The sequence below is a fragment of the Mastigoproctus giganteus genome, chromosome 13 (genome assembly GCF_048544385.1).
Source record: "Mastigoproctus giganteus isolate SK-2022 chromosome 13, ASM4854438v1, whole genome shotgun sequence".
Lineage (NCBI taxonomy): Eukaryota > Metazoa > Arthropoda > Arachnida > Uropygi > Thelyphonidae > Mastigoproctus > Mastigoproctus giganteus.
In genome coordinates, this window is record NC_143587.1 from 116,919,227 (window position 1) to 116,940,472 (window position 21,246).

The window sequence follows — 21,246 nt, forward strand, 5'->3', positions numbered from 1 at the left end:
TAATTTGTCTTTGCTCCACTGGAGAGCAGCATTTAAGGAATTGGTAGCGGATATTTAAGAAGTTGAAGTTGATTGAGCAGGGCAAGGTTTTTCATACTTGAAAGTGGAATGCAATGTGCTATAATCAGCAAAACTATGGATAGCATTTCCAGTCAATGGAAGGTCATTAATATACAAGAAGAAAAAAGTGGGGGAAAGAACTGAACCTTGGGAGACACTAGCATTAGTGGAGAAGTTAGAAGACAGAGAGCAATCTACCATCACCCTCAGTGAGCAGTCAGAGAGAAAACAGGATAACCAATTACAAAAAATCTTTGCCAACCATAAGATGGAAGTGTGTTTAGAAGATCTTTATGCCAAATGAGCAAAAGCCTTTGAGATGTCAAGAGTAACTGCTTGTGTTTCACCGAACTTTTCCATTGAATCTGTTCATAAATAGATAACATAAGCCAGAATATCATCAATGGATCGACACTGACGGAATCCATACTGCCGATTGTTGATCAGACGGAAGGTTTCTAGGTAGTTTAACAGTTGGCGGTTAATTTATTTCTCCATTACTTTAGAAAGAGTAGAAGTAATTGCAATGGGACGATAATTGGATGGGAGGGATTTGTCACCCTTTTTAGGAACTGGCTGGATATGAGCAAATTTCCAAGCAGAAGGAAAAACATCTTTGGAATAAGAAAGTGAAAAAAAGCAGAAAAGAATAGGAGTAAGTTCAGGAGCACAGGTTTTGAGAACAAGTGGAGAAATACCATCGGGACCTGGAACTTTCTTAGCATCAAGATTCGTCAAAATCCTTCTGACATCCTTTTGAAGGAAGACCACAGGAGGCATTGAATGGAGCGTGTTGGGAATGGTGGGAGGTGTTTTACTAAGATCATTAATACATGAGTTGGAAGAAAAATGGGATGCTAGCAGGTCAGATTGGGAATGGCCATGAGATATAGGCTCCATTGGAGAAGAGATAATCACCAAGTTGTGATCTGAGGTGCCCAAAAGACCAGTCACTTTGACAGAGTACTTAGAAAGAATGTTTGTGAGAAAAAGATTGAGCATGTTGGCCGTATGGTTAGGATTGTCCGGTATTTTGGTAAGGAAATGAACAGTCTGTGCAAGGTCATTAGTAATTGTAAAAGCCTCAGCATCTCGACCAGCTGGGTCTGTGACTAGAAAACTGAAGCCAGCTGGAGTTGTGAACATTAAAATCACCAAGAAAAGTTGGACTAGAAAAAGTCAAGTTGCAAAGAGAGGAAGTCAAAAAGTTCCAAGTGATTAGTGAGGTTGGGAGAATGGTAGAGACAACAGATGAATTTGACTGACTGTGGTAGAGAAATTTTAAGCCAGAGAAGATTCCAAATTACCAAGTCTTTGACAGGGAATATCGGAATGGATATATGCACAAGTACCACCTTTGAGGCGAAAGGAATCATATAGCAAATAATTTATGCAACTGAGATGAGCAGTGGTTGAATCAACCAATAACCGAGATTCTGTCAGAAAAAAAGTATGTGGGGTTTGGCACACTGTAAGTGGAAACGGACATTGTTGTGATTAATGTTCTGAGACAACGTACAATTGTGAAATGAACTAGGAAGTGTTTGGGGAGGTTTAGATCTTTTCGGATAGAACCATTTTGAAAAAGCTACCAGAACTAAATTTAAACTTTATCCAATATAATGTCATAATTTTTGCATTATTACTGCTCTCTCTCTCTCTCTCTCTCTCTCTCTCTCTCTCTCTCTCTCTCTCTCTCTCTCTCTCTCTCTCTCTCTCAATCTGTGTGTGTTACAAATATCCAATCCCAGGACTGAACCGTTCAGTGCAGAATGCTCTAGTTCTACAGGAGGCAGTCTTACTGAAGGAGTGAACTGCAAGGTTAACCAGCAATATATTCTGTGATAAACACAAATGAAACAGATCAGAGTATGTCTGCCAGTTACAAAAATTGGTAACATGACTAACCAGCTATCAGTTCTTAAGGGTGCTAAAGGGTGTTTGGTGATTCAGTTGGGTACTGATGACTTAAAACATAAATGAACTGATAACCGGATCAAGAAATGTTTGTGTTGCCAATTCTGGCCAGATACGATAGAAGGGAATATATGATTAAAGCCTTGTGGGATTCTACAGGGAATGTGTTGGGGTTGTAAAATGCCAGGATTATTATAAATTGGTTGATGACCAACCAAGCAGATATAACAGGATTATCAGAGATATGGGATGAAGAATTTCATTATGGTAACTATAGTGCTGTTCAGAAGGATAATGAATCATGCCTTAACAGTAAAATCATTATACATATATAATAAGAGCTGACGAGGCTAGTGGGAGCCAGACGTGTTCAAAGCCGCTAAGTGGATTTTCTTATTTATTGATTTGAAATTATTGTTTTTCTAAAACTTTTGATTTAAATTTAGTAGTATAGCATTATTTTCTGATTAATCTGGTGTATTTATTCTTTACTCGGCCTTGTAATTGCATAAAAGTATTGGCAAGGGTATCATATCCACGTGTTACAAATTGCCGCTTTATTGACCAATTGATACATAAAATTATTTTCTATAAGTAGTTTATAGACCTAGTCAGGATCGTTAGTTTATTCTGAATTGAGACAGCGAGATTTGGAAGTTAATTAATACTTAAGTGTCCGTAGATTAACCGTTCGTTTTTTTTTTTTTTTATTTTATTTTGGTAGTTGTTGGTGCATCGGCATCTGTGGCCATATTGCACCTCCCAAGGTATTTTTTTTGCAGTACTTTGATCCAAGCCCGAGGCGGGAATCGAACCCGCGACCTTTGGGTTGCCGGGCAGGTACTTTACATACTCGGCTAGCCCGGTCGGCTTAACCGTTCGTAACTTGCGCCATTGTTATACGATACGTTATATCCCCAACTAGATAGTGTTAGTATAATATAGTATATAATATAATATTGTCAATTAATCAGCAAAATCTATTAAACTTCGTTGTCATTTAAATTAAATTGTACTTTTAACTAAATACATAACGACTTAGATTACAAACGTAACATAATTACTTGATACGAAGTTATATAAACGGAACTTGTAGATAATATTTGATACTGAAAAATATATATAGCATTACAACTGTGTTGGGATACAAGTTTAGGGTTATAATTTTGTACTGAAATTGAAATTAAATCAAAATCATGATTCAAAGCAGCAAAGCAAAAGGCTCAAGCTAATGGGAGTGCTGTGGCTCAGAGGAGAACTGAAGGGGGACAGTTGCCCTCTGAATCACAGCCTTTTAAAATGCACAGCTTGCATGATGTTTGCGGAGCATTCAGGTATGGGTCATGATATTGCCACGGGGGATGTCTTTGTGTGTGCGAGATGCAAGGAGTGTAACAAAATCAGGCGACAACTCAGCATTGTTATGGGCCTATATGAGAGCTTGAAGGACAGGGTGGATGCCCTCGAAGGATTACAAGTGAGGGGCCCATCAAGCTCTCAGCTGCCCACATCAACGCCAGAGCTTGCACTTGGTCATCACGCAACACAGCGGCAATCCCCAAGGCAGAATGTTCTGGTCCCACAGGAACTAGTTGTTGTTGGTGACTATTGTCAGGGAAACAGGGAACATACTGTGTAAAAAGGATAGGTGGAACAGGACCAGGGTATGTCTGCCAGGGGCAAAGGCTGATGACGTTGTAGAGCGGATATCATCTTTTAATGGCACAAAAGGTGATATAGTTGTACAAGTTGGCACTAATGATATTAAGAGTAGGAGACCGGCAGAATTACTTAACAAGTACAGGTCACTGTTGAAAAAAAGCAGTGAATTAGGGTTGAATTTGAAAGTGTCTGCAATTATGCCAGACATGATAGGAGGGAGTATATGATGAGAACCTTGTCGATCAATTCAGCTCTGGAAAGACTGTGCAAGGCTCAAGGGGTAGAAATTTTTTCAGCCTGGTCTGTACTTGTTAACAGAAGGGACTGTTTCTACAGGGATGAGATACACTTAAATAGAAAGGATGCAAGAATATTTGCTGATGCTATTGAGGCAGTGTTAGGTGGGTTGGAAAACTGCTAGCTTGGGGGGGGGATACAAGGACTAATAGATTAACAGTAGCCACTGGCAGAGGTGAAAGAGATTCTTGCACTGCTTCTATTGAAATGAGCAGAAGCCTGGAAAACAAGATACAGAATATTTCAGAGACTGCTGGGAGTCATTGCAGTACAAGTAAACACATGGGTTGTGTTAAGGTAGCTAAAAAAAAGAACAGGTTCATGTATACTTGCTTGTACACCAATGCTAGTAAAGTTTGGTAAATAAATTTGATGAATTTGAGGTATTGCTCAAAGCATCAAAGGCAGATATTGTCGGGATATCAGAGATGTGGTGTCACACAGATATAAGGAATGCAGAACTGGTTTCTTTTGTTTTTTTTTTTGCCTATAAAGGTGATCAATGGTTAGCCTGGAAATTATTTAAAATGAAAATGCTGAACAATGAGCACATACACACAGAGTTAACAAGGGTTCCGAGAGGAATGATAGTTGAATATTGAGGAAAATGTCTGTATATGCTACTAATCAAATGGAATTAAAAATTCCCAAGTCAACAATGGCAATGTGCAGAAGAAATAAGAGACCATGTTATGCTAAGAGAAAGGGGCTCACATCTGGTGAGTATGGGCTTGGCAAACTCAGGGTCCTGAGCTGGATATCATCATTCTTCTCTTTCTTGCTGATTCTCTCTCTCTCTCTCTCTCTCTCTCTCTCTGGGTAATAATGCGGGATTTTTTTTTTTTTTTTGGCTGGTGCAGCATAAGCCTCAGGCTTTCTTGCACCATATGGCTAATAATAATAACTCCCAAGTAGATGTAAAATAGTATGTTATAGGCTTGTTTCAAACAACCCACTAAATGTTTCCACAACACAGCTGCATGCCATGAGTTATCACATAACTGCAGCCTTGCAAGTCTTTGTATAACAAAAATAAATGCGCACTTTTGATTGGTATGGTGCAAGACAATGAAATCATGATGCCGATCAATGAAAATTGGTCCTGTAGAGCAACAGTAAGTCACGCCACGCAGTCTTCCAATGGGTGATGTAGGCCTAGAAAATGCTATCTAGTTATGACTACCTAATTGTAAAGGAGGAAGCCGGTGTTGTGGTCTGGACGCTTCTTTCAGAATGGACTGTCTACTAGTAGCAGTGCATGGAACCAACCGTGTATCCTTCATTCTGGCAATTTTATGGATCATCATCATCAGCCATTTTCAATCCACTGCAGGATGAAATTAGTCCATCTTAGTCCATCTGTCATCATGTCTTCGAGCTATGTGTCCTGCCCAAGACCATTTTAGTTCTTTAGTTTTGATAAGAATGTCCTTTACTTGAGTTTTCTGCCTAATCCATGTGTTTCTCTTCTTATCTAACAGTCTGATTCCCAATATAATTCGTTCCATTCTTCGCTGTGTAGTTCTTAGCTTCTCTTCCATTCTTTTGGTGAGTGCCCAAGTTTCACTTCCATAAGTCATGGTGGGGAGTATACATTGGTTCATTATTTTATGTTTCAGACAAACTGGGATATTGCTCTTCAGTACGTGACTATATTTCCTGAATGCTATCCATCCAAAATTTATTCTTCTCTTGACTTCCAGCCATTTATCATTATTACAACTAATAACTTGTCCCAGATAAGTATATGACTCCACCTTTTCAATTACTGCTCCTTCAATCATTATTTCCCTTTCCGTGGCAAAAGTTCGATAGATCATCGATAGGACAATATGGGCCTTCCTTGCAACCCGTTTACAATGCTCAGAGAATTTCATGTCTGACCGTATCATAACACCCAAGTCCCTTTCCTCCAGAACTAGGTTTAGTTGAACTCCACCAAGTGAATAAGTTATTTTGGAATTACTGTTTCCCAGGTGTAATACCTTACACTTTGTTGGATTAAAGCATAGCTGCTATTTTTCTGACCCATTCCTGAAGTCTATCTAGGTCTCTCTGAAGAAGCTCAGCTTGACAGTGATCATTAACTACTCTACCAATTTTAATATCATCTGCAAATTTAGACATCACGCCTTTATCCCTTCATCAATGTCGTTTATGAAAATTAAAAACAGTGGTCCTAATACTGATCCTTGGGGAACCCCACTTCTTACATCAACCCAATCTGAGCAATAGCCATTTATCACAACCCTCTGCCTCCTGCCCCGAAGCCATCCTTCTATCCATCTAAGGATTTTCCCAGTGATTCCAACCTGTTCCAGCTTATAAAGCAACCGCTCATGTGGGACTGAGTCAAAAGCTTTGCTGAAATCTAAATAAACAATGTCGAAATTATTCGCAAAATCCAGCTCATGAGTGACCCTTTCAAAATAGCGAACTAGATTTGTTAAACATGATTTTCCCTTTACAAAACCATGCTGAGTATCCTTGAGAAGTTCAATTCTATCCAAGTGATCCTGAATTCCACCCTTGATCATTGTCTCCATGATTTTCCTTACCACTGAAGTCAGACTTACAGGTTGATAATTTCCCACTTCACTCTTAGAACCACCCTTATGTATGGGAGATACATTGGCACTTTTCCAATCCAACGGAATCTCCCCAGAGTCTAGTGATGCTCACATAATTAGCCTCAATGGTTCAATGCACTCACTTGCCGCCTCCTTTAAAATTATAGGGTATATTCCATCAACTCCAGGAGCCTTACTGGCCTGTAGGCTCAAAATTTTTTTCATTAAATAATCTTGCAAAATGTCAGTATCATTAATTACATATTTTTCAACTTCGCTCCCACAAAAGGTTTTTTTCATCTGTAAATATTGATGCAAAATAACTGTTGAGTTCATCTGCAATGGCAGCTGGTGTAGTTAATACTATCCCCTTTCCCTTAAGTAAAGGTCTGATCTGGTTTGTCCTGCTCTTCTTAGCATTTATATATGTGAAGAATTCCTTATCCCCCCATCTTTGCTGTTTGTTAGTGATTTCTCATAAACTGCCTTTGCCTGTCAAACCTTTAACTGAGTTTATGTAGCTTGAAAGATGAAACTGCACTAGTCACTGTAAAAAAGTAAATCAATTCTGTTACTTTGAATGAAATTTTGAAACCATTCACAAGGAAAAATCCTCTTTCAGTTATCGGACTCCTTAACTCCTGCACAGCTGTAATTTTGTATGGAAAGAATTTTAAGTTGCTCTCTTACAGCTTTGTGGGCAGTAAAAATGGAGACAGAAGGGAGACTTATGCCAATTTTTTCTAACTCTGAAGGACTTTGCAATATTGTATCAGAGATTTGCAACGGCTTGTCCTCTATTAGAATTCCAGGCCTACCACCTCTTGCTGCATTTACCACTGAACCAGTTTTCCAAAGTGTATTTACTAAATTGTGAACAGTATCATGATGTAGAATGTCAATATCAAGGAACCTTTCCTGAAATTTTTGTCTCACTGTTTCCGAATAATTGTTGCCTTCTTGGAAAACATTCTCAATTGAAAAGGTTTTTTTTCCTCAATCATTAACGTACTTGTACTCTGGCAACAAATGCTTGCTGCTATTGTATGATTATGTGATTGCTGCGGCATTGAGATTGCTGAATTACAAACAGATAGTAGCACTGTGGAGAGAGAGATTTCTGACTACAGTTGTGCTGACTCATTTGTTTTAGCTCTCTGCAAGCAGTGCTGGTTGACACAAGTATCCTCTCTCCAACTCTCTGTGACCATGATCTTGTGTTGTCTTTTGATTTCTTGCTTACCTTGGATTAGAAAAGAAGTTGTTGAAAGAACCTTCTAGGGGTTGGGAACACAATACATATCAGTTCTATCATACACCAACTACAATGTATTCAAAATTCCTTTAATATTGGTAGAACACTATTCACGTATGGTTGCATACGCAATGTAAAATATGAAACTAATACTGTACATTTAAAACTTCAAAATAAGTTGTATAAATAAAATTCCATACAATTAAGACACTATCTTCTTCAGCCATATTAACTTGTCTGGAGATTTTGTTAAATAATGTATGTGCCACACAGGGCCAGCTCCAAAATTTGTGGGCCCTGTGCAAAATTTTGCACACAGGGTGTTTTTGTAATAGTGATTTTTTTTTTTTTTTCAAATTTTACAGTAACTAAGCAATAATTAAATAATTTTATATTATACTGAACAAAAATTTTAAATACAAATATTTAATATCTTAATCAACAATATTGTTTAACAATTGCAGTCATTACTTGTTATTTCCGGAAGTTAAAAACAATAGAAATATTATTGAAAGTGAGTATAACATAAAAATTACATCCTATGTTCGATATCAAACAAAATATACATTGAGAATGAAATATGCTCTACTTCTAGTAATTTTCAAGTTGACTCGAGCAAGTGCTCTTGGAGTGACGATAATGTTGGTAACTAGACATTAAGACGGCAGTAGGCTCATTGATAGCAATGCAAATGATATTATTTAGACACTTTGAGTCTTGGGCCTGGTTCGACAGAACCAGGTGAATGTGCTTGTAGCTGGCCCTGGTGCCACATGGGATTGCCCATGTGCTCTTTATTACCACATAACCAATCTAACATCACCTTCACTCTTGTGTTGTCTTTATCTCCCTCTCTTTTTATCTTCCATTGAATACTACAAAATGCAACAGCAGACACCCAAAGACAGAATATATAGGGGTACCCCTGTCTGTGTATTGATTATTTTTCTCATTATGTATATATATAGCCTCTAGCCAGCACTGGCATTGCTGGTCATGCTTCTATCACTGTTGAGTCATAACTGTTGAGCAGGGATTATGCAATGCCCTTTCTGCTGAAAAATCTGCATTTTGTATCATGTTAATATTGTTTCTCAACCAATTCTTGAGCTAGCTTTTAGTCTCACCAATGTAGCTCACAACATGTTCCAAACAATCTTATAAGTCACCCTACTTCTGAACATATCAGGTGTAGGGGAGGAATATGTTTAATTTTCTGTCAGGTAATTGTCTATATTGATGTTATGCTGTGAGTACCCTAGTAATCCTTTACTGCACCTCTGAATAGAATGGAATGCAGACTACATTAGTATTTGGAAACTATGACCAGAGTACTTATGCAGTACGGGAACTCGCCGACATACGGAAATTCAACTTTATGTAAGTTTATGCCGGCCAGTGCAAACTTAAAAAAATTATGGAAATGTATTTTGCATCCCGTAGGAATAAATGGAGGTATCATGAAATTATTTTAACGTGAACCCAATAACACATTGGTTTTTTTTTTTTTTTTTGGTAATTTGTTCCAAGACATTGGAAGTTGAAATTTTCGCCATATAACTAAGCTATTTATCTCTCTAAAACGTCATTTTTATAATGGAAATTGCACAACACTTTCATTGTTATCATATGTTCAGTTACAAGACTCAATTTTGAATGCCTTTGTGATATTTTTATAAAACACATTTCTGGAGGTCACTACCATAAAACAATAAAAACAATTTGCACTTTCCAGTTTATCGGGCTTTTCTGTTAGCGCAATCTGTTATAAATGGGTAGTAAACTCGATTTATTACTTTTTTTTTTTTTTTGGTAGTTGTTGGCGCATCGGCTTCTGTGGCCATATTGCACCTCCCAAGGTTTTTTGCAGTACTTTGATCCAAGCCCGAGGCGGGAATCGAACCCGCGACCTTTGGGTTGCCAGGCAGGTACTTTACCCACTCGGCTAGCCCGGTCGGCTCGATTTATTACATTTGCGATAATACCGATAGCTGGAATTCTGTTGGTTTTGATATTACGGTGTTATAGTGAAATAAATTTTCAGAATCTTCTCTTCATTCCTATTTACTTATTACAATGGTGAAGGGAAAGGGACCAACGGAAAGTGCAAGTGCTGGCAGTGCTACGAAACGAAACAAAACAAAATTGATTTAGAAATGAAGGTGATTAATTAAGAAGTATGAAGCAGCACAAGGTTTGTCACCTATTGCACGGAATTAGGTTGCACTGCTTCAATGGTGAATACTATTTTAAGGGACAGTGCACATACAAAAGAACATGTTCAAGGATCAACTTATTTCACACCGGGACCAGTCTGCCCCAACAGTGATCACAAAACAGCATTCAGGTGCTATGTCGAAAATGGAAAAGCAATTAATAATATGGATGGAAAATCAGATTCAGAAGCAAGTGCCCCTGAATCTAACAGCCATTTAAGCAAGACGTATTTATGAAGATAATGAACCCCAAGCCAAGTTCGTGGCAAGTAATGGGTGGTTTAATAGGTTCAAGCATCGTGCTGATTTCCAAAAAAATTAAAGTATGCAGTGAAGTCACCAGTGCTGATTCTGCAGCTGTTGTTATTATTATTTGATTTTTAGGAGCATTAGCAACTAAGGCCATATTGCTCCAGGGATATGCGGTGGTCATTCCCTAACCTTTCCACATCCTCCGTATTTGATGGTCATGGGCTCAAGCCCCGGTCTAATCAAGAAGAGTGTGCTACTCACTGCTGCTCCTGCCCACCTGGCTACAGAGGCACCCGATTCTGCAACTGCTGAGAAATTGTGATGTGTTGGAAAAAACCCCTTCTAAATCTCCACAGCCCTCAACTTTGCAATGGCACGTTTAATCAGCTGGAGAGTTAATTCTGGAAATGACGCTCAAAAGGTAAAACTTGCTGACATTATTCCTGTCTCCTTTCCCTTTTTGTAATTTTTCCTGCGCACAAAATAAAAAAAATTGAATTGTCATCCGAATAACCTAAGTATATGGCATTACAGGCATACCTCGGTTAACGTTACCTCTGATAACGAAGCTTCGATATAACGAAGTCCGCAATTTCAAGCCCCATTTAACATAAAAAAATATTCCAGTTTAATCACCTGAAATCTAAACAAACTGAAGAAATTACGGAAACCTTTGGGGCTTCTCGTGGTTGGTTCGAGAAATTTAAAAAACTGGCCAGGATTCATAGTGTAAAATTAACAGGAGAAGTTTCCAGAAAAACTAAAGGAAATAATTGAACGTGAAAATTTTCCACCAAATTTGGTGTTCAATGTTGACGAAAGCGGTTTGTTCTGGAAACGGCTACCAACAAAAAGCTTCATTTCTATTGAAGAAAAATCAGCTGCTGGGTTCAAAGCAGCCAAAGACCGTTTAACGTTACTCTTTGGATCAAATGCCTCTGGCGATTATAAATTCAGAAAATCAGAGGGCGTTAAAAGGTAACATAAAAATGAATTTACATGTAATATGGAAAGCAAATAGAAAAGTGTGGGTTACCAAGGAGTTATTTACTGATTGGTTTGTTAACCACTTTTGTCCTGAAGTAAAACGGTATTGTCAAAAAAACAACTTTGAAGAAAAAGCTCTTTTGTTGTTAGACAATGCTTCGGGACATCCTACTGATCTTAACACGTTGGACACATGCATTCCTGTAAAAGTTGTGTTTCTTCCAGCAAACACAACTTCCCTGATTATCTTCAGGATCAGGGAGTAATAGCATCATTTAAAGCTTATTATCTGCGTCGAACATTAAGCAATTTAACTGAACTAGAGGATAAAGAGGAAATGACAGTTAAAACTTTTTGGAAAAACTACACCATTAAAAACGCAATTGAAAACATTGATAGTTCCTGGAAAGAAGTCACTAAGAAATGCTTAAATGGAGTTTGGTGCAAAATATGGCCAGAAGTTGTACTAGAAGAAGAAAATAACATCCAAGAAATTAGAAATGAAGTTATCCAGATGGCTCAATCAATAGGTTTCGAAAATGTCGATGAAGAGGATGTTAGAAATTTATTGAATGCAGAAGATGATGGTTTTTCAGTGGAAGATTTAGAAAACCTTGTTAGCAACGAAGACAAAGATAATGAAGACGAAGTTAAAGAAGTTCCTGCCGAAAAAGTGTTAACAACCAAAGATTTAAAAAGGTGCTTAAATGACATTGAAAACGTTTTAAATTTTTTTAGTGAAAATGATCCTGATTTAGGAAGAAGTTTTATTGTTAAGCAATCGGTGTTAAATGCAATAACTCCGTATAAGCAATTGTTAAATGAAAGAGAAAAAAAGCATAAGCAATCAACTTTAGACTCATATTTTAAAATGTGATTAAACTTTTCTTTGTTCGAAAAAAAAAAAGCTTTTCATTTTCTTTACGTAGGAACCTATCCCTATTCTGGCCATAGTATTTTTACCTCTGAAAACGAAGTTTCGCTTAACGAAGTAATTTCGTGGAACGCATCCTATTCGTTATTCGAGGTATGCCTGTATTTCTTACAGATTGCATCAGATAAGATTGACACGCGTAGGTGATGACGTAATATTGCATCAACTGTTACTTTCAGCTATATAAGCATGCTCTGCAAGAGTTGCAGAGCGTGCTTATATAGCTGAAAGTAACAGCTGATGTCAGGATGAAAGTAACAGCTGATGTTCTTGCTTGTGTCAGGATGGAGAGTTAAGTGCAGTTGACGCCACGAAGAAAGAGTGCTATTGTTCCTTTACATGAGGAAGGATGTTCTTCCTATCATTGCTTAGTGTCTTGTAATCAGCAGACAGTGAGTAGATTTCTTTCCAAACTCAAGATATACTGGTTCTGCTGATAGCAAAAAAGGAACCAGACTAGTTTCTATGCCAAAACAGGATCACGTTTGGAAGCACTTGTCTTAAAAACCAAGCTTCTTCGTCTGAGCTGAAAAGAGAATGTGAAGAACATACAGGAGTGATAGCAAGTGCAGTAACAGTCAGAAGATGCCTCTTCAAAAATGGACTTGTAGCCCATCGTCCTAAGAAGAAGCCCCTCCTCATACAAAAAAGGCCCGATTAATTTAGTGTAAGGAGGATATCAAATGGATCCCCAAGCAGTGGAAGTCAGTTATTTTCTCGGATGAAAAGAAATTCAACATGCATGGCAAACGATTCACCGTAGACATGGTATTCTTCACCACCTGGAGGGTGAAGAATACCATCCAGACTGTATGGCTGCAGTGTCTACAGGGAATTTCAGTCTACAGTGAAATTCCCTACCAGCCAAATGACATGGGAGGGTGCATTTCATTTCATATCATGGAGTTTATAAAAGGTTCCGTAAATGCCAATGGGTACCTGGCTATATTGGAAGGCAAATTGCTGCTAATCATTAGAAACCATTTAAACCTGCCAAGTAACTGCATCTTTCAGAATGACTGTTCCTTGTCATCGGGCAAAAAAGTGTAAGTTGGCACTTCTGTTTAGCTTCATTTCTGCATCAGAGGTTTGACAGTAATGTCTGCTAACACTTGTTACAGGTGAAAAAATGGTTGGAAGAACAGTCCATTACAACTCTTAGCTGGCCAGGAAACAGCCCGGACCTGAATCCTATAGAGAACTGTTGACATTGTGTGGAATCTTCAGTTGCCAGAAAGAAACCAAAGACCCTTCGTGAACTTCAGGAAGCCATAATTTGGAACTACGAACTATCAGTTGATTATCTTCAGAAATTGATCTTGTCAGTGCCTCGATGGTGTGCCTCTGTCATCAGGACGAGAGGCGAGTTCGACTAAATATTAATTTGCACCTGGTGAACTTTTCATTTTGTTCTGAATGTGATGCAAGTTACATCACATCAGTGAGGCAAAAAGATGCCCCAAGGATTGGTTGAGAAGCCATGTTGACACAACATGGTGCAGATTTCAGTTTGGAAATTTCTGAACATATTTTTTAGAAAGGGCACTGCAAAACTCCCTTCTCAGTAGTTATTGAATACAAATATGCCAATAATGCTTATATTGGCTAGCTGTTTATCAATTATTTTTTGCATTAAAATACAATGCAAAAATAACAATTGATAAATAGAAACACAGGGCTACTTGCATACATCCTGTCTTTTAGTCTACTGTATTGTATCAATGGAAATGATATCAGAGTATGATAATGAAGATGTTATATCAGTTATGCAGTAATGTAATTACCATGTGCTTCTCAAAGTTCATGGCCTATTTAAGGCCATGAATTCCATTTGTCACATGGGCTATTTAAGCAGATTGTCAGACATAAGTTTATGACTAAAGAGAATTTGTTGAAAGTTATATTTTATTGTATTTTAATAATATACTGTTTTTACATAAGTTTAAAAACACTATATTATTAAAACTTATTGTTATTAAACTTTTAGTATTTTTTAAGTAATTGAAATGAAATACTACCACAACAAAAGTGTGCCAATCATCTTTATAACCACTGATTGATATTTTAACAAGACACTTTTAAAAGTGTAATTCAAATATAAACAAAATCAGGTAGGATCTTACCTGATGCCGTTCCTTCCTGAACCGAGATCCTCTCTTAGTTCCATGTTCACGACTGTGGCTATTGAGATATTCAGAAAAGGTTTCATTTATAATCAACATATATAATTTTAAAATATTTATAATGTGGCAAAATTTGCTGGATACCTAGTATCAAATTAGGATGTTCACTGATCACTGCAAAAATTAACTTAAACAATGTACGTAATAAGACAGAAAGTTACCTCCATGATTCTGTTTAGTCTTGAAAAAAAATTTATCAAAACTCCAAGTTTTAAAATCTACAACCATCCAAGGCTGTACTTATGAACAGCACATGGGACGCTAGCCTTGGGCCTCACACCATAGAGGCCCTCTGTACTCTATTTTTTAAAAGCAATTTCTTTTTTTTTTAACACCCTGATCCAAACTAGGGCCCACTTGTACCTACCATGTAAACAGAGACAGGTAATTGAAATTTACTGAAAGTGTGGATGACTCATTTCTGTGAAACAACAAATAAGTTTCCAGGATAAACTAAAATCAGTCTCTTCTAATTCTCTAATAGGGTGCTTACAGTAGAACACAGGTTGACCACAGCATATTGTTCGTGTCGGGAATATGCCTTAATCTTTTCCACTGGCTATGGACACAAGAAAGCAGTTGTAAATGTATTATGGACATGGACAATTCTGAAAATTTTTCTCAATGCCTATGACAAGTGGTGAATGATCTTTTTCAGCACTAAAAAGAATAAAAAAACTATTTATGAAATAATTTATTGCACGACAAAAGGTCCAATTATCATTATTATCGAGTACAAGGTAAGGAAGTCCACAAATTATGACAACATAATCCATAAATTTGCAAAATTAAGAGTGGGGGGGGACACACACACACACACACACACACACTTTAACTGTATAGTAACCGGTGTTAGATTCCGGCAAAGTTTAGAAAAGTCCTGTCTGCATATGGGTTGCAGATAGTCTGGGGTTTTTATAGAGCTGGACAGATTATATTAAATATTCTTATTTAATGATTTGTGAATTATTTGGTACCATACAGATATTGTTAAAACTATTATTCTGTTAAACTCTTATATTTAATTATTATGTCATATAAATAAATCATTTTGGCAACAAAATTTTTACTGTCATTCTTTATCAATAAAAAGGTTCAGGGGTCTCAAGATAATTTTGTGCCTTGGGCCTCTAAACATGTTAGTATGGCCCTGCAACCATCAGAGTCATCTTCTATGGTTATGCATATATATACCGCGGAGGAAGACTGGCTTCCAACTATATTTATTTGGGCTGATGACTAGTTATGCAAACATTTATTCAAAAAGTGAAGTATTTTTTGGATTATAATTCTTGTTAAAGAATATCAAAGCCAATAGATATTCACATAGGAATCAGGAAACTACCAAATTATATATATATATATAAAAAAAAAATTAATCTTTCCAGTAAATTTCTATTTTTATAGAAGCTTGATTTATTTGTTTTCCCTCCTGCCCTCTTTACATTAACTTTTGTAAATTTAAACTATTAATAAATTTTGACTATTTATACAGGGTACCCAAAATTAACTTCAGGGAATTAGAACAGTATAATCACTTGAAAAAATGCTCTACATTTCAGCTACTAGATGGTTAATGGTTTTATGTCTGTGGAATCAGTATAGCAATACAGAATCAACAGACAAGTTGGATTCTTATGTCCTATGAATGTAAAGATGTTTCTTATGTTTTAGAAACTATGCAAAGTAGACCATTCTGAGAATATCCATTTAAATCATCTGTTAACTACTAAGTAGGTGGAAGATCTGCATATACAGAAAAGTCTGATTAATTGAATGCTGGGCAATGAAGAACTAGTTATTTTAAAATCAGTGGCTTTTTTCAATTGTGAGGATAACAATTAGCATGCTTTCTGTTAATTTACAAATCTAAATCCATCATTCACTGTAATTTAAAATCCCATTTACAGGACTAATTATTATAGCATTTTCCTTTATTGGCATACATTCCTAATTAAAGAGAGACCTTGGATCACAGTGGGCATTAGGAAACTGTTTATGGTTAAACTTGGAGTATCAGTATTGGCAAATGATCCAAAGGATCAAGATTATATGGCATCAGCCAAAACAAAAATAATAAAAAAAACTACCCATATCACTTATCCATCTCTTTATAGAAATTGTCTACTTTGTCCTTAAATTTATTCAAACTACTCACTTCCACACTAAATAGAAGTTCGTTCAAAATATCAATTATCCTCTGGCTGAAAGCAATAAGGTAGTTCTGTAGGAAACACTGCACTTTACTGCTACTTTTTTTATATATAAAAAGCTTTTTCTCCTATGAAGTTCTCTTAACAGGCTACCACAACAACTCATGGGGTTCCGTAAATGATAAACAGGAACTTTTCCAGCAGGAAGGAGGTGATTATTCCTTGAGTATTATATACAGGTCTGGAAGCCTTAATTTAAGAAAGATGTAGATCTCTTGAAATGGGTAAAGAGAAGAGCAATCAGATTAGTCAAGACCACAAAGGGGTACTGTTACCACAAAAGACTTTGGGTCTGAAACTTGCACAGAGACTTAATTGAAGTGTTTATGGCTTTAAATAGATTGAGTAAACTTGATGATAATATTCTTACTCTTTCTCAAACAACACATATGGAGACAAATTTAAATTTAAAAAAGGGATGGTTGCAGGCTAGATGTGCAAAAACTTGCTTCGATGTGTTGGCGAAAGAGGCTCCCAACCTGACTGGTTTTGTTGAATCTCAGGATAGATCGAAGAAGAAATGAGGAACACCTGGAGCTACCCGCTCCAAGCTAATTTGCAACCCACTGCCTGACAATTGTCTTGCTGCTAGCAGGGCTGATGGTTCATCCTACCAGCCTACTTCTCGAGGAACCTGGACCTGTCCATATTGCCCTAGGACATTCAACACCAAATCTGAATGAGGAGTTCATATCCACCCAATAGAAGTGTGGACACGTCCCATGTAAAGAGGTCTTGCTCCTTGCACACTCTGAGGTCAGACTACAGGGATCTACAGTGAAAATATAAATCAGCACCTCCAAGCTGTTTCCACATAGAACTATTGATGCATCAAATGTAGGTGGAAATTACCATCCTATTCTAGACTTATAAATCAAATCTTAGTGCAAAATGAGGCCACTTCTGTGGACATTCGTATACCAATGAATGACTGTACCTTTAAGGGAGGGGCTATATTGGTCCACCAGAGTTGTCCAGCTCTACCGGGGAAAAGGCTAGTTCCTCTCTGAGTGTAGTGCCTTCTATGAATTTGGTGTCAAGCAAGCATTAGAAGAAATAAGGCTTACATCTAGGGCTATGGTTCTGACAGAAAATAAGATGTTCTTCAAATAGGCTCTGGGGTTGGGAATGTTCATAATTACTGCAATGATACTACACCAACCATTATAAACTTTTATTGAAATAAAATAAATTAAAATTGTTAATAATAATAAAATAAGTAAAAAATAGTATAATTAAGCCAGATAAAATAAGATACTGTCTGTACAATAAACTAAAAATAAAATATATACAATGAAACAAAAAAAAAAAAAAAAATTGTAGATCACTGGATAAAAGCGATAAAACATTGAAACTTTCAGAGGTGTCCGCTGCCTTTATCAACAATAAAGCTTAACATACAGTACATCCTTAAATATCAGCAGGCTCACAGCACGTGTTTCCACAGGAGCATGGGCAGTACTCTCCATATGCACACTGGAACCGGAAATGACTCGGGAGCATGCCAGGTGGAACCGTTCATCCAGTCCAAGAACCACATTTTCGAAGAGGGGATGAATTGCAGACTCCCGTCTCTACTGATAGTGTTACACCCAGAGGAGCAAATTTTCAAGCTCTTGAGGCACTTGCAGTCACAAAATCTGTGTGTCGATGATAACAGCTTCATCAGGAGAGATTTGATGGTTCTCATCCTAAAAATGCTCCGCCACAGCAAACTTCCCATAATCTGCGGTCTTTACCACACTGATATGCTCCCCATACAATCTTTAAACCGACACTTTGTTTCACCAATGTAACATTTCCCGCAATCCGGGCATTTTATCTCGTACCCCACTTATGCATTATTCCATAGGTATGGGGTCCTTAACCTTTGACACAACTGTGCAACCTCCACCCTACTAGCTGCACACAGCATGTCTGGCAATCACACAACACCCAAGTTATATGCTCAGTTAAGCCCAGATAGTAGGGATTGTATGTGGTGGCAATGGGTGTAAATGACTCTACGTCTGTGACCCACTTCTCAGATACATCTATCTATGGCGCTCTGGGGGTAGCAGCATTTCCTGAGATCTTCTGTGACACGTTTAATGTCTTCTTTTCTATCCCTGAACGGGATGAATGGGTCCGCCTTGCACGCAACCAAGCCATTCTGGATTCAATGCACATATGGAGAGTACTGCCCGTGTTCCTGTGGAAACATGCTGCTATTTAAGGATATACTACGTTAAGCTTTACTGTTGATAAAGGTGGTGGACACCTCTGAAAGCTTCGGTGTTTTATCACTTTTATCCCATGATTTACATTGTTTTATTTCTTTGTATACCAAAAATATATACAAAAATAAAACAATGTAATTTGGTATATATTTTTGGTACCAATTGTACAGACAGTGTATCTTATTTTATCCGGCTTAATTATACTATTCTTTTTATTAACAATTTTAATTTATTTCAATAAAAGTTAATAATGGTTGGTGTGGTATAGTTGCAGCCATTATGAACAGAAAATAAGATAGCATGGAAGAAAACAGTGAATGGAAAATAGCTAGTTTAGAAGGACTGATTAGTATTATTACAGTATTTGTAAGACTCACTGATTATTAAACAGAATTGGATGATGGTGATGTTAAAAAAAAAAAAAATCTCCAGTACTTTTGGCATTGCTAGGAATACATTTTTTGATGTTTTTTTGGGAAACCCAGATTTTCCTATTTTTATTCATACTATAGTACTACTATATCAAAAACAGTATAGAAAAATGGAATGACATCAATAAGTCATTTAGTTTATTAAAATATGAGTAATGTTTAAAAATGTAAATTTAAAAAAAAAAAAAACAATGAATTAGTTACTCAATATCTCCTTTTGGTAGCAAAATCAGTATCATAACAAAAAAGTTTTTTTTTTCCTCTTCAATTTTATTGATAGTTTTATTGTTTTAGCACAGTGAACAGCAATAAAATTTTATAGTTATTTTTCCTATATCCATGTACTTAGTTTTCAATAAATGTTTAATTGTAATCATTAAAATCTTTAAAGGATTTTAAGCATACTGAAATTTCATGTTTTAATTGTTCTTCTAATGAGACTGAATGGTCAAGATATACACTGCATTATATACTTGATCCCTTAATGGAGAAAGAAAAATTTGGCCTTTCTATTTTTATCATTTTACTCATAATTATAACAATTTTTTTCATAATATCTTTTGTTTATTTTATGACTTCATTTTGAAAAGGTTATCATCCAAATTTTATGCGATGCACTCTGGATTACCATATTTTCTGGATGATAAGACACCCAGATTTCAGAAGGAGAATTTTGGAAAAATATTTTTAATATATTTAAAATACAAATCCATAAGCAAAGATATCAATTTCTTGGGTGGAGGGAGACCAAAATAGCTTTCAGCTGCCCTTTTTCCTTCTTTAGTATAATTTAACACCTTCAATTTGAAGGCCAACAGTGAAGAAAATCCCTTCTACTTTGTACCTATTTCACCAGGACTAGAAATTTATAACAAATTAAATCTGCTGTACTGTAAAAAACACAGAAACACGACTACTAAAGAGATGTTTTTCTCACTCTCTCCACTGGTGAAGCATTAATTTATAGAAGAGATTAACCGATCCTTGAAGGTCACAGACAAGCTTAATCAAATGATTAGAATTGCCCTGTTTATTGTTGCCCATGTAGATCTCAATGGGAAGAGGTAGGACAGGTGGTAGTCAGTGTCTCATATAATGAAGTTATGGTAGAACTACATGGCAATTCACCATAATCCTTCGCAGAGGGAAAAAAAAAAAACACCAAGGATTCCTAGAAGTAAGATTTTATTGCTTTTCTTTTTGTGGATTAATTATTTTTTTTTTTATCATGGAAATAAAAGAGTTCTATTGAGAATATGGAAGACCTCACGTAGATATCAGATATGCTAAGCAATAACCAGGGATTCCCATCACTTCCAGCAGCGTGACAAATATCATCTTGAAAGTGCATCATATACCACCTAGAAGTATACCAATAAGCTACCAGAATCAATACCCCCCTTCCATGCTACCAGGACCAGCAAACATTTTTGTGAGTGCATGCCAAAATTGCTAACAGGTTTACTAAAAAAAATAAATTGTTGCATGCCCATGCACAGCTAACCTAAATTTCTTTTATTTAACTGCTACATAAGAAAAATTCAGAATAGCAGTGTACATTGTGTGCTGAGAAAATCTTGCATGACACTTTTGGGAATGCATGCTATAAGTTCACCTGCCTTACTTTATATATGCTAAGCACTTTGTAAAAGAATCAGAGAAGTTTACCTCAATATGATATGTAGAACACTCCCGTATAATACTCTCCAGAAATTTCTGGAGAGTATCATATGGAAGTGTTCTACGTATCTTTCTCCAATTCTTTTACAAATATTGATATCAACCTAGATCGTATTTAGCATTATAGCTCTGGTTCATACTATGCTAAGCACTTGTAATAAAAAATTTAAGCAATTTTGCATTTATAAAATAAATTTAACGTTTTTTTTTTGTAGTTGTTGGCGCATTGGCTTCTGTGGCCATAGTGCACCTCCCAAGGTTTTTGCAGTACTTTGATCCAAGCCCGAGGCAGGATTCGAACCCACAACCTTTGGGTTGCCAGGCAGGCACTTTACCCACCTGGCTAGCCCGGTCGGCAAATTTAACTTAT

At 36.7% G+C, this 21,246-nt stretch overlaps 1 protein-coding gene across 1 annotated transcript in view; it reads right to left on the reverse strand.

Moving 5' to 3' along the window:
- The window catches only part of LOC150076387 (uncharacterized), a 60,517-nt gene that overhangs the window by 10,462 nt on the left and 28,809 nt on the right, over positions 1-21,246 (reverse strand). Inside the window, exon 4 of the mRNA XM_090387095.1 lies at positions 14,274-14,331. Within this exon, the coding sequence (XP_090243221.1) occupies positions 14,274-14,331 (58 nt within the window). The remainder of the gene's footprint in view (positions 1-14,273; positions 14,332-21,246) is intronic.